Source organism: Malaclemys terrapin, chromosome 4 (genome assembly GCF_027887155.1).
Source record: "Malaclemys terrapin pileata isolate rMalTer1 chromosome 4, rMalTer1.hap1, whole genome shotgun sequence".
Taxonomy (NCBI): domain Eukaryota; kingdom Metazoa; phylum Chordata; order Testudines; family Emydidae; genus Malaclemys; species Malaclemys terrapin.
This window is the reverse complement of record NC_071508.1, coordinates 8,336,983-8,351,064: the sequence shown is the minus strand read 5'-3', so window position 1 is coordinate 8,351,064 and position 14,082 is coordinate 8,336,983. Positions and strand designations below refer to the sequence as shown.

The following is a 14,082-nucleotide window of genomic DNA, read 5'->3' as shown; positions in this document are numbered from 1 at the left end:
CTAGTCCAGTCCACTGCACTGAGGCAGGACTAAGTATTTTCTAGACCATCCGTGACAGGTGTTTGTCTAACCTGTTCTTAAAAAAACACCAGTGACTGAGATTTCACAACATCCCTACATAATTTGTTCCAATGCTTAACTACCCTTACAATTAGGAAATTTTTCCTAATGTCTAACCTATCAAGCAACCATTTATTTAAATATTTATTGATGTTTTCTACATTTTCAGATATATTGATTTCACTTGCAACACAATACAAAGTGTACAGTGCTCACTTAATATTTTTGATTACAAATATATTTCAATTCACCTCATACAAGCACTGTGGTACAATCTCTTTATTATGAAAGTGCAACTTACTAATGTAAATTTTTTTTTTTACATAAATGCACTCAAAAACAAAACAATGTAAAACTTTAGACCCTACAAGTCCACTCAGTCCTACTTCTTGTTCAGTCAATCACTAAGACAAACAAGTTTGTTTACATTTACAGGAGATAATGCTGCCCACTTCTTATTTACAATGTCACCAGAAAGTGAGAATGGGCTTTCGCATGGCACTTTTGTAGCTGGCATTGCAAGGTATTTACACGCCAGATATGCTAAGCATTTGTGTACCCCTTCATGCTTTGGCCACCATTCCAGAGGACATGCTGATGACGCTTGTTAAAAAATAATGCATTAATTAAATTTGTGACAAGTCCTTGGGGGAGTACTGTATGTCTCCTGCTGTTTAACCTGCATTCTGCCATATATTTCATGTTAAAACAGTCTGGGATGATGACTCAGCACATGTTCGTTTTAAGAAAACTTTCACTGCAGATATGACAAAATGCAAAGGAGGTACCAATGTGAAATTTCTAAAGATAGCTACAGCACTCGACCCAAGGTTTATGAGTCTGAAGTACCTCCCAAAATGAGAAGGACAAGGTGTGGAGCATGCTTTCAGAAGTCTTAGAAGAGCAAAGCTCCGATGCGGAAACTACAGAACCTGAACCACCAAAAAAGAAAATCAACCTTCTGCTGATGGCATCTGACTCCGATTATGAAAATGAACATGCATAGGTCTGCACTGCTTTGGATCATTATCGAGCAGAACCTATTATCAGCATGGATGCATGTTCTCTGGAAGGGTGGTTGAAGCGTGATGGGACATATGAATCTTTAGCGTCTCTGGCACATAAATATCTTGCAATGCTGGCTACAACAGTACCATGCGAACATTTGTTCTCACTTTCAGGTGATATTTTAAACAAGAAGTGGGCGGCATTATCTCCTGCAAATGTAAAGGAACTTGTTTGAGCAATTAGCTGAACAAGAAGTTGGGCAGAGTGGATGTGTGGGCTCTAAAGTTTTACATTGTTTTATTTTTGAATGCAGTTTTTTTGTACATAATTCTGCATTTGTTAAGTTCAACTTTCATGATAAAGAGATTGCACTACAGTACTTGTATTAGGTGAATTGAAAGACTATTTCTTTTGTTTTTTTTACAGTGCAAATACTTGTAATCAAAAATAAATGTAAAGTGAGTAGTGTACACTCTGTATTCTGTTGTAATTGAAATCAGCATATTTGAAAATGTAGAAAACATCCAAAAATATTTAAATAAATGATTGCTTGATAACTCTACTGCAAATACATCTCAGAATGATGTTCGCTTTTTAAGACAAGATGTATTAAGTGTATGTAACAAATGGTGGGAGGAGGATAAAGATAACAGCAATAAAAACATATGGTTACATAGTCTAGCTGTGTACATAAGTTGGTAGTTCAAAGTCATTTTAAATGTATAGATTAGGTAGATATATCAGCGTGCTAAGCAGTTAGTAGAATCAGGGCCTGAGCGTACAGAGATTTGCATTCTGTACAGTCACTGAAAAATAATTATACTCTAAGGCAAATATGCTACCTGTTAATCCAGTCAGCATGCAGGGATTTACATAACCAAAAACTAACTCTACAGTGGTGAGTCAACAATTTTTCAGTTAGCCTGTATTCAAGGAGCTTTGTCATGGTCTGACTTGAAAGGGAATTTGAGAATACAAATAAATTATTCCTCTTGTCTCCCAATTATTTTAATAGGCTGCAGAATGAGGAACTAAATATGAATTGCAATAAGCTTTTATTAGAAAAAGAACAAATAGCACAAAAGAAAAGTGATACTGTCACAGAGCTCAAGAAACTACAAGAAGTTCATAAGGCAAGTTGAGAAGTAAACTTACCTTCTTTTGGAAGACACTTCTTACTTAAAATAAAATGTGATAAAGCATATTGTATATCAAAATATGACACATGACCATTTTCATGATATTAATTAATTTTGAAACAACACAATTTTTGCATTTTAAAATACAAATGGTGAAATTCACCCTATGTAGAGGACCAGATGAAAGCGTATGCACTTCTTTGTGCTGTCTGTCACTACACGGATTGAATTTCACTCAAAATAAATAATTGATTGCATGCATCTTTGTTTAGGATAACAGAAAGAAAGAAGAAAAGACTAAGAAGCTAATAGAAAATCTTGAAGAAACAAACGGCCAGCTAAGGGAAGAAAAAACAAATATATAAGTAGCATATTCTCAGAAAAAGTCTTGATTCTTTTACCATTAGATTTTGGTGTTATCCTTTTTTATGTATAAATGTATGTAGGCATTGGCTTCTATGACTTCAGATTAATATATTTGTTTTCAAGCTGTATGTTAATGAAATAGGTCTTACTCTCTCTGTGGTGATTTTTGGGGCACCCAGGACTGAGAGTCACCTTGTTACCTTCCTTCCTGAAGAGGAGGAGGTAACAAAGAAGAGTCTTGCCTGTGATGGCTGGGTGGCCTGTCAGCCATGCAAGCACCCGCCTGCAGGCTCTGCCAGGCCCTTTCAGGTGTGCATGAATTCCTCTGGAGCATTTCCCTGTGATATCCAGTCCCTGACTCTGGTTACTCACAGAAATTCCAGATCCTCTGCTCCCAAAGGAGTAGCATACTCCAGTTTACCAGTTTTACCTTAAACCCTCCTCCTGTATAAGATACAGCATTGTAATAAAACTAAATAAGGTCTACTTAAGAAAGGATAGCGATTCTACTAGAAATAAGAGTATTGGAAACAGATGGTTACAACTAAATCATAAAACACTAACCTAGGTCTACACTTGTTAATATTTACTTTTCCTAACTAATAAAGTAGGTCGTGTTTTCCCCCTCCCTCCCCCCCCCCCAGTTCAGTATGTTGCAGGGCTGGCTGGTTTCAAAGGAACATGGCTCCAATTTTTCGTGAGATCAAGCACCGTCCTCAAGATGTCTTCTCAGTGAAAGAATACCAAGTGCCTTTCCCCTTCTGTGTTATACTGAAACAGTCTTTTGTCTTCATTCATAGACAGGGTGATTCTCTGTCTGTTGTAATGTTCCTTTTTTTTTACCTCCAGGTGGTTTTGATTGTTTGTGATTGTGTCTGATGGTTTTCCATTGAAAGTCTTGGGATGAAGCAAGGCTAGATTATTGAGCCCTGCATTACATCACTGGCTAACCAGGACAGAATGACAACTCCAGCCTCCTCAAATGAGCCATTGTGGAGACACATTATCCTCTGGTGGTGAATTTCTGCTTCAAGTCCATAAAGCATACTGTCCATACAGTTCATTAAATATTACCCACACATTCATCTTGTAATGCTCGAGTCTTGATAAGTCATGAGCTTTCTATAGGTACCTTATGTGTTACTTTTGGGTAAATATCCTGCAAGATGTGTGGTCTAGTGAGCTTGTCAGGTTTGAGGTGAGAATTGTTTGCAAAGAACAGGGGACCCTTTGTTTGTGTCACATTCTCATTTACATTAAGACTACTCTGGCAGTACAGAGCCATGAAACTGCTATGACAATAATTTACACCCACTTTGTATTTGTTAGTTATGTTCTTTTTGTAATTGCTGCACAGTTTATACCAAGAACTATACTGCATCATTCATTTTTATCTAAGACAGAAGTTTGGATTTTCAGTTTTCTGAGGAAAAACCCTTTAATTGTAGAGGAAATTTAAAGAAAATAGCATATACAAAGTTATTAGTTAAATATGGAAAAAATGAGACATAACTATTATGAAAAAGAGGATTCCTATTAAATTTTACCATCTGAAATGTGGTATATTTTGACAAGTCTCATTGTTAATCTGCCTTCCATAATATGGATTTAGATATTATGGAGATAGATGCATTAAAATAATGTAGATAGAAAGATAAACTTATTGGATGCATAGAACTTTCTAGGTCTGTGAAAAATAAGTACAACTCTGAAGTGAAAGTCTGGGCCACTGCCCTGTATCTTTTAGGGACATCTTTAAAGATTGGCATAAACCACCCTTAATATTAGCTATAAAGGAAGCTGCTTTTCTCGTCTTGAGCTAAGCTGTGATATTTTTTTTTTTTAGTAGTGGTGAAAGAAATCTTCAGTTTTAAATTAATTATTTACTAATACTTATTAATTTGGCATTTAGAAATGACTTGGAGTCTCTGAAGGAGAAGATGAAAAAGAAAGATGAAGAGGCTAAAACTAAACTGGATGAAAGTGAAGAAAATGTATGGGATATATACAATGCTACATCTTATTATGAAAAGCTATAGCAGTAAATGTCTGAGCCAAAAAAGGTATCCTTAGGAAACAGATGTAGGAGAGTAGGAAATAATAGCTGTGTAGGAAGGGGCTGGCTGTGATGCTTTCCACGAGTACCCAGGGTTGTGAGGCTTCTATCTACCCCTTAGAGTGAGGAAGTCTTGACTGTGCCTGTTGGGGATCAGCTCCTTGACTGCACTGGCCTCTGAATGCAAACACTACCTTCCAGGCCTCCTCAGGCCTTGCAATCCCTCTGCAGATTAGTGATAGGAACACACCAACCCCCAAGTCCTCCGACTGTCCCTCTGGACTGCCCAGCCCCTGTTCCACATTTACAGAACTCAGCTGTGCTACTCAGAAAGGAATAATACATGCCAACTTACAGTTTTAATTCAGGATCACCTGTCCACTTAATATACAGCACTTAGATATATTTGTAGTGAAAACAAGAATAAGTTTATTATCAAACAACAGAGATTTAAATGATACAAAATCAGAATATTGGAAACAAATGGTTGCAGAGAAAACCAAATCATAACATGCATTCTAGAGCTTACACTTTGTTGTCAGATGTTTGGCTGCGTGCATGTGTTCTTTCTGCATGCTGCTCTGGCTTTGGCCAGATAGCCAATACAGCAGGCTATGATCGAACTGACCAATAAACACAAGACTTGGTTTAGTAGCAAAGGCACCCGGCCAGGTTTATTGCCAACAAAGCACAGTGCTAATGCCCTTGCTCAATGGTTACAGGTACACTAACACATGTATGCCTGTGACAATGGACCAGCTCAGGCAGTGGCGGGACTTTCCACTGCCCCCTAGGCCAGACAAAGGGTTAAAGCAGGTATCCCAACATTTATAGACTAAGACAAACAACCTAGGGTAAACAACTTATCCATCACCTTACATGTTTCATGACATGTTTATTATCTCCCCTTGTACTTTTTCCTGATGTTTCAGACAAAATATCACTATTCATTACTTTTGGCAAACCATTTTATCATGTGCTGGGTTGGGGTGTTCTTGTACTGGCTTGCTGGAATGTGTTTACATATTCAGTGTGTTTTAGCAATGGTAGCAATACTGGTGCCAAGTCTGTGTACCGGACACTGACTTCCAGGCAAGCATCTGCTTTTGACAGGGCTTAACTGTTGCTCACAGCATAACTTTTTCTGACTTTGGTTGAAACCTCAGGCCTTGCACTAGGCCTATGCTTCAGGCTCTCTCTTTCTACTACACACTTAACTACAGGACATTCCTCTGTCTCCTATAGGATAACTTACCCAAAGTCCTTTCCCTAGCATTTTAAACCAGGACCTTTCATACAATCAAGCTTGCAGGCACCTTGTCTTCACAGATTGAAGCATGCCCGAATGTCTCTGCATCACCAGCTGTACCAGACTATCCCTTTGATCTTCACCTCAAAACAGGGGTGTCCCCTAGCTGTTTACGTCTTACTGTTCATTTCATTCTGAAGTCTCCACAAGCCCTTTGTTAGCATTTGACTCAGTATATTAATAGACTTATATTGTAAGACCTGCAATACACAGTGATCCATCAGGGAAAAATGTCTCCCACTTCCTGTCTGTAGAAGTTTGTCTCAAGGCACTGTACCTTTGAATGACCTGCCTTTAACTACAAGGCCTAGAGAATGTAATTTTCATCATGCATAACACCTCCCATGTTTTCCATATGTATGTCTCTGAATGATTATAATGACCAATGTGACCCATGGTTGTCTGGGGATTAGATGAGATTTTAATACTAGTATGTCTGGTGTGGAGGATTTTTATTTTCTTATTATTGTTTTCTGGTGCATAGAGATATATCTTGGAGCATGCCAAACAGTCTCTTATGAAGTTTTACTGTGAAATTAAATTAGATAAAGACACCCAGAACAAGGGATGGTTGCTTGTTTGTTCTGTATATATAAATAAGTAGCAGAAGAAAACTAGCTGCATATTTTGGGGCAATTTGTGGTAAAATTTCTAATAATAATTTAGCCAGATTTTAAAATAATGTATTTCAGACTAGAAACATTGGAAGTGAAATTTCAAGAAAGGAAAAGCAACTGAAGATGCTAGAAAATAAGGTATGAGAGTATACTATTATACTATGAACTAGAGAGAACTTCAAAAATTCTTTACAGTTTTAAAGCATTAGCTGCAGTATTTTATACACAATTTGTGAACAGAAAAGAGGTGATTATGGTTCCTTACTACACATTTTTGCTCTGCTCTAATTACAACTTTTGATGGGCTGTCCTACTACAGTTTTACTTGGCTAGCAGTAGACTATCAAAACCATTACAGATTTAGTGCTCTAAATCCTGATTCAGCAAAACACTTAAGCTTGTATTTATGTCCCACTGAAATCAGTGGGATTTATGCCTGTGATTATAGTTAAACACATGCTTAAATGTTGTACTAAATAGAGAGAGAGTTGAGCATGTGCTTAAGTGTTTTTACTGAGTTGTGGCCAAGAATAGTTCCAATGAGCATCAGTGAGGTTAATCACATTATTGAAGTTGAGTATGCTTAAATGCCTTACTGAATTGGGACCTATGCAAAGACAAATGCAATTGTTCTTAAAATATCAATCAAATAAATTAACAAATTCTAAAAAAAAAATTATTTTGCAATGATTCATTGTTTGAAATCTCTCTTGTTTTTAGTTTAACAATTTAAAGAAACAGGTTGAAAATAAAACCAAACACAGCGAAGAACTGCAGCAAGAGGTATGTAGACTTTTTAAAAGTTACAGGAACATGGAATACGTAGAAATCCAACTGCATGTGTGTAGAGCAATACTGTTCAGTTTCTGGTAGGATTTTAAATAGATGAAGAGTCTTTGCAAATGTCTATGAGATTACATAACTGGTTCTCTTTTCTATGATAGTCTTAATTCAAGTCAAATCTAAAGAAAGTTTTGTCTTTACAATGGTTCTTTTTAATTGTAAAACTTGGCCTACTTTAGTGAAAAGTAATTGTAGAAAGAGTATATGTATAATGAATTCTGATTATTTTGTATTTGATACACAGTGTTATCAGTATACTTTAAATAAACACTTGAGTTATGTCAGTTATCCATCAGTAAGAGAAGAAAAATCTGAGCTCAGATTGTCCTCTCTTGTTAAAAGCCATGGGAGTAGACTTTTTGTGAGGAAATGTCATTGAAGATTTTTTCAGAGTTTCCCCCATCTCACCCTACAAGGGGGCAGAGTTGTCTCCTTGTAGAAAAAACATCCAGAAACTTGGGCCATCTGCTTGGAGCCTCTGTATCACTGCATCAGATTTATGGCCCTCTGGAGATTCCTTTGTAGTGCAGCCTGGGGCTGTATTAATTTTTTCATGGAAGTTCCACAATTTTTTCCTCCTTTCTTCCACCCGTGTCGCTCACATGAACCTTGAACCATGTGGAGAGTTTTCCACAGTGTCCACAAAGGATAAAAAAGAGTTATTGAAGTACTTGAGCTCTCCTTCCACAGGGAGGACTTTTCCATGCACAAATCTTAGGGGGCCTGATATGGGACGTGGATTGTAAAAAAATTTTTAAAAAGGGAGAGGGTACTGGGATTAATCTTTAGCCTCAATTCTGACTGTTGTGTGCTGGTGAGGCAGTTCACAGTATGCAGAAAACTGCTGTAAATGGGCAGCTGAAGTTTACCCTGCCTCAATTTGCCCTGTGTGTTTTACTAATTTTAGCTGCTGAAGCAGCAAAGCAATTCTCCAGTATGTTAATAAAATAATGTAAATGTTTAAATGTATCCCTTTAGTCTTTATTTTGGTTTTAACAGAATAAAGTGTTGAAAAAGAAAATTGCAGCAGAAAGCAAGCAATCCAGTATTTATGAAGGGAAGGTAGGTGTATACTAAATATTTCTTGTAAAAGTGAAAGACAAGTAGTTGAAGAGCATGAGTCTGTCCTTCAGTCCCACTGAAGTCAATAAGATTACTTATGTGTTTAAAAATTAAGCAAGTTTAATTGTTTTGCTGGATTGGGGCCAAAATGTTCAGCATCTTGTTGTATCAATCTATGATATATTGGAGACTGTCAGCTCCCCATTGAAATCATTAGGAATTGAAGTTTCTCAAAATCTTACAGGAGATGCTCTGCACCTCACTGAATCAAACCTTTAATAAGAAATTTGTGAAATTGTATCCACTGTTTCTAGGACAAGATTTCAAGGGTAGTCAGACTTCTAGTGCTGCAAGCACCCATGCACGTATTATCTTTTTGGATCAGTTAATACTTTGAATTAGAAGTTGGCCCGGCTTGCAATATTCAGATATAGCATTCCAGTACTACAATATCTGTGACCATATAAGAACCTTTATGGATAGATAAGCACATTTTTATTTAGATTTTAGTTTGGCTCATTGCAGAGATACAGGTCAGCAACAAAATTCAAATCCAAATAGGAGTTTGGGAGTTCAGAATCTCTCTTTACTTTTAATTTGGTCAGTTTCAGTTTTCCTGAAAAATAAAGTTATCCAGGGCTTGCTTCGGTATCATTCAGATCAAGGAAATTGTCCCATTGACTTGACTAGGAGCAGGGTTAAACCACAAATGATTTGTTCATAAATGAGCATTTTCTGTGTGCATTGTAGTTGGTCAGGTCAACCAGACCTGAAGAGGAACTCTATGTAGCTCAAAAGCTTGTCTCTTTCACCAGCAGAAGTTGGTCCAATAAAAGATGTTACCTCCCCCACCTTCTCTCTCTAATATCTGGGACCAACATGGCTACAACAACAATTTTAAAAATACATTTACATACTTTGACAGCAATATAACATTATTTGTGCTTTACTAAAATGAACAAAATAATATAAATGGTTTGTTTCTCCTTCTGAACTTCTTTTCTCTAGCATCTACTGAAAGTAGCACAAGACATTTCTCTCTAGCCTAATTATTCATATGCATATTAACTGGTTATATGTAATTTGTGTGATAATTTATTTCTGTCATAATATATGAGCTTTTGTTTAAATATTCTAAGTACTTAATTTTGAATAAACTAATTTTACTAGGGTGCACCCTTTTAATTCATGTCATGGTTTCACTGAAGTCAGTTCCCAGTCAAACATGCATATTGTTGGCCTCTTCCAGGCATCTTGCCAGCAAAATCAGCAGTTCAAAAGAATGTTTTAACAAGTACAGTTCCTTTCATAGAAGTTTTTATTAATAATAATAAAAACTTACTAAGACTAATGGGCCAGGAAAATTCCCTGTTCTTCAATCAATTCTATTATAAATGGAAATTATAAAAAAACCACAGGACTAGTTCATTGACTGTGGCCGAAGACTACGCAGTACTGCTTAGGATGAGGATTGCAAAGGTGGCATGGGAGTCTAACTGTTGCAGAGCCCTGCTTTGCATAGCTAATCCCCTCCCCCCCAAGAACAGGAAGAGTACAAGAATGGAAGATTATTCTGTGGCTGCACAGCTCTAGGAGGAAGTCATACTGCCAGTGGATGAGTGTCCAGGAAATAGCAAGCATGGTCTTATTTCCTTGTGAATTTTAGGACATCATGTACACTTTGGGGGGCCCTGTCCTCTCAAGTAATCAGAAACCTCGCCCTCTGTAGGGTATGATGTCTTGGAGACAGTATTAGTTGAAACTCATTAAGTTCCACTTTTCCTTTTTCATATGTTTTTCAATTGGAGGGGGTGATTTAATTGAAATTGTTCTTGCTATTTTCCCAGTAATTAGGAAAAAATTTGAAAGGCCATAGCTTAGATCCTTGTTTAAAAAAATTTGAATCTTGAATAGAAGGTAAACTGTCCCAGTACAGAAGTTGATCCAATAAAAGATATTACCTCACTCATTTTGTATCTCTAATACAGGATAGGTAATAACCGCTTAAATGAATCAACATATATTAAAATTTACTCCTGAATGGTTAATTAAATGATTTTGTCTTGTTAAAAGGTGAATACATTACAACTAGAGCTCGAAAATGTAAATAGGCAACATAAGGAAACAATTGACAGCTACCAAAAAGAAATCGAGGCAAAAAACATAACAGAAGAAAAACTTCTTGAAAAGGTAAGAATTACTAAAATTTACTGTTTCTTTGGATTCATTTGAGTAATTTGATAATTTATCCAATGTTTAATGTGTTTTGTAAAGTTATTTAGGGCTGATCCTGAACTCCCTCCACATATTATTGTCCTGTGGACACCCGTGACCATATGGGGAAGCTGTCTATATACAATTTATGACTTCTGTGTGAGATCATGAATTGTATGTGTAACTCCAACCCTCAATTTGTAGTAAGTCAGTCAAGGACTGGGAGAAGTTACAGATCGAACAAATTAAGTCATTAATGTGAATGAATCCCATTCAAATGGGACCATTTTTTGGATAATGTGATGGCTGAAGTCTCGGAGAAACAGTTTTCTCTAACTTCTCTGCAAGGGGGTTTGAAAAGTGGAAAATTCCCAAAGAGCAAAACAAAGTACCAAGATGTTAGTGCTAGTTTTTAAAAACAAAGAATCTGGGAGGGTAGGGTCAGACAGATGAAGAAAGCCTGGTGCAGGAGAGAGGAACAAAGACACAGTGTTTTGGAAGGAGAGAGGACTTTCTTGACTTTGGGGGACCAGCCAAGGTCAAAGGAAACCAGCATGAGGAAAGAGAGAGCGACTCCATGATTTGGAGGAGAAACTATGGGCAGCAGGAGGGGGCTCCTGGACACCCTAGAGGACTCTAACCAAATCCCAGAAAACACTGAGGAGGAAACTGAAACAGGTGAGGAAATTGAGACAGGGAATAGCATATAGATGTGTTTTATTTTGCATGATCTGAATTTCTTTTGTGCTAATATAAAAAGTAATTACTTTAGCAATCCCTTTTGCAAAGCCTGTCTGTGTTTGCTTCAACTATCATGAGTCCCTGAAGAGAAACTAAACCAGAGTGCCCACGAGGTTGGAGCTCTGAGAAGGTGTGTGAGTAAGCTACTGGGGAGCCTAGGGGTGCCAGTGCTAGTTTTCAGGGCCTAGGAAGTTGGACCATGGAGTCTCAGCTTGCCAGATAGTTGTTAGCAGTATATTTGTAGCCTGAAAGTGTGCCTAGAGACCCAGAGTAAGAGACAGGGAATGCATGGACTTTGTTCAGATTCAGGAAGCATAAGAGCACATGGATCCAGCGTGGTGAGACCCAAACACAGCACCTGGTGAATGTCTAGTAGGGGGAGTTAGGCCAGGGCCATGACAAAGTCAGTGGAACTGCTTGTGTGTGAACTACACATACTTTCAGCTTTGAGTTCTTAAGTGAAAATGTTCATATTTGGGTCTCTAAAGTTAGGCACCTAAATAAAAATTAGGATTTAGCGCGTCAGTTAAGGTATCCAAGTTTAAAAATGTAGGCCTTAGTTTGTTAAATTGCCTTTCAACTAATGTGCATTCTAGTACAGGAATTTTTAAAATAAAAAATGTTATTTTTAAAACTAATTGCACAGTAATTTTTTGTGCTAGAAAGTACCAGACTGAAATAAAATGAAAGTGGGAAAAAAACTATGATTTTAAAGTATCTGTTTTACAAATTTTTGCAGGGCAGCCAGGCATTTTTTAGTCTTCAGTACTGTAGATTATAATATCACAAAGAAGGAAATACTCCAAATCAATTGGTTCATTCCATCCATATTACTGTAATTGTTAGAATAACTTCAAAATGTATCTTGTGTGTTTCATTAAATGAATAGCTGTGGTTTCATATTTGATAAAATATAAAAATGGTCAGACAAGTCCATTGTGGAAAAAGCATTTCTTTTAATGTATATATAGTATTTTAACTTTTTATATATTTTTAGCTTTATTTTTTGTTACTTGATGCCACAAAATTTTGCCTGTCTTACAGTTAAAGATAAACTGCAACAAGTTAGCCATATAAAGAACAAAGTGGCTTTTGAGCTAATGGACTGTCATAAAAACTAAACTATATGTAGCGTTGGGGGTTTCATTAAAATATTGCATTCAATGCTGCTCACAAATTAGAAGAAAATACTGTGTTATTAACAGGTGGAAAAGATGAGGTTAATAGCTGATGAAGCAGTAATACTGCAGAAAGAAATTGATATTCGATGTCAGCACAAGATAGCTGAAATGGTAGCACTTATGGAAAAACACAAGGTAAAATTATTTTGCTAGTTGTATATGTACAATACATGACATTATGTCTGGAATCAGTAAAATTGCACAAACCACAAGTATTAGGAACTAGGAAATGGAGCTTTATTATAAGGACATTGATCTAGGAAAATTAAGCTGGAGATATGATCAGTTTCTTAACATCTAACAAGAAATGCATCAATGACAGGAGGCATTTCTTCACTATCTTAACTCCTAAATATGTAGATAAGCAGAAATTATACTACTACTTGTAACAAAAGTATTTGGCAATCCCTAATACTGTAATGCTAGTTGTGGCAGAGATGCAGCTCTCCTAGAGCTGCTTTGGGGGTTGCAAATATTGAGGTATTATATTTGCATACATTTTTATGGAAGAAGGGAAGTACGGACCTTAATGATCATTTAGAATTTTGAATATTCCCCTGTCTGTTCTGTGGGAAGGATACTGAAAGGATTTTCTGGCATTTCAGATTCCTTTTGGTCCCATTCTCCCACCCTAGGTTTTCTTTCAGTGTTAATTCGGACCCATTCTTGTAAGGCCTCTAACTTCTCAGTGGCCCTAGGTAGTTCAGTTTAACATATTTTAATGAAGCACTCTTTTTAAATGGATATGTTCATAAATGTTACTTGCTTCAGTATAACCAGCCTTTACACACAGGTACATTTGATTCCCCACAAAGGACATAAAATGCTTTTAAATGGCCTCACAGAATATTATTGCATAGAGAAAAAGTGTGAGTATCATCTGTGGAAAGAGTTAAGATATGTATCATTGAAGCTTCAAACTAGTTTTATGTCTAAAAAAGTTAGTAATCTTTTGTAACTTCTGAATAAAGAATGAATGCTAGCTGGTTTTAAGTGATAATTTTTATTTATCGCACTTATGCACATGACTCTTTGTCTGCAGCATCAATATGATAAAATGGTTGAAGAAAAAGATACAGAATTAGAACTCTGTAAGACGAAAGAACAAGAACAAATGTCAGTAAAAAGATCCTTGGTAAGAGCTAAACCTTAATAGTGAATAACTATGAGAAAATTAAAAGAAACTGCTGCAGATGAGTGACATAACTAGATAACAATTTTTCCTTTTTTACTGTTTATTTTTTCTCTGTTTTAGATGTGTACTTTATATTCTGGAACTGTACAATGAAGGCTAGCCCCCCAATTTCTGTGTGCCATACTTGCTTATTATTGTTTTTATATGTGTTACAGTATAAAGTGTTTTAAATGAAATGTAAGCAAGTGTACTTTCCTGTCTACTTTTCTCCTGATGGCCTCTGAATGATTTCACCACTCTATCTGATTAAGGAACTTTTGTATCAAACAGTGTGCCATTTTTTTCCTGGTA

At 36.5% G+C, this 14,082-nt stretch overlaps 1 protein-coding gene across 1 annotated transcript in view; it reads left to right on the top strand.

Annotated features, from left to right (window-relative positions):
* SYCP1 (synaptonemal complex protein 1) overlaps positions 1 to 14,082 on the top strand; it is a 63,747-nt gene that overhangs the window by 38,301 nt on the left and 11,364 nt on the right. The window contains 9 exon segments of the mRNA XM_054025197.1: positions 2,084 to 2,201; positions 2,480 to 2,592; positions 4,486 to 4,567; positions 6,631 to 6,693; positions 7,276 to 7,338; positions 8,398 to 8,460; positions 10,534 to 10,650; positions 12,621 to 12,731; positions 13,639 to 13,731. Of these exon segments, the coding sequence (XP_053881172.1) occupies positions 2,084 to 2,201; positions 2,480 to 2,592; positions 4,486 to 4,567; positions 6,631 to 6,693; positions 7,276 to 7,338; positions 8,398 to 8,460; positions 10,534 to 10,650; positions 12,621 to 12,731; positions 13,639 to 13,731 (823 nt within the window).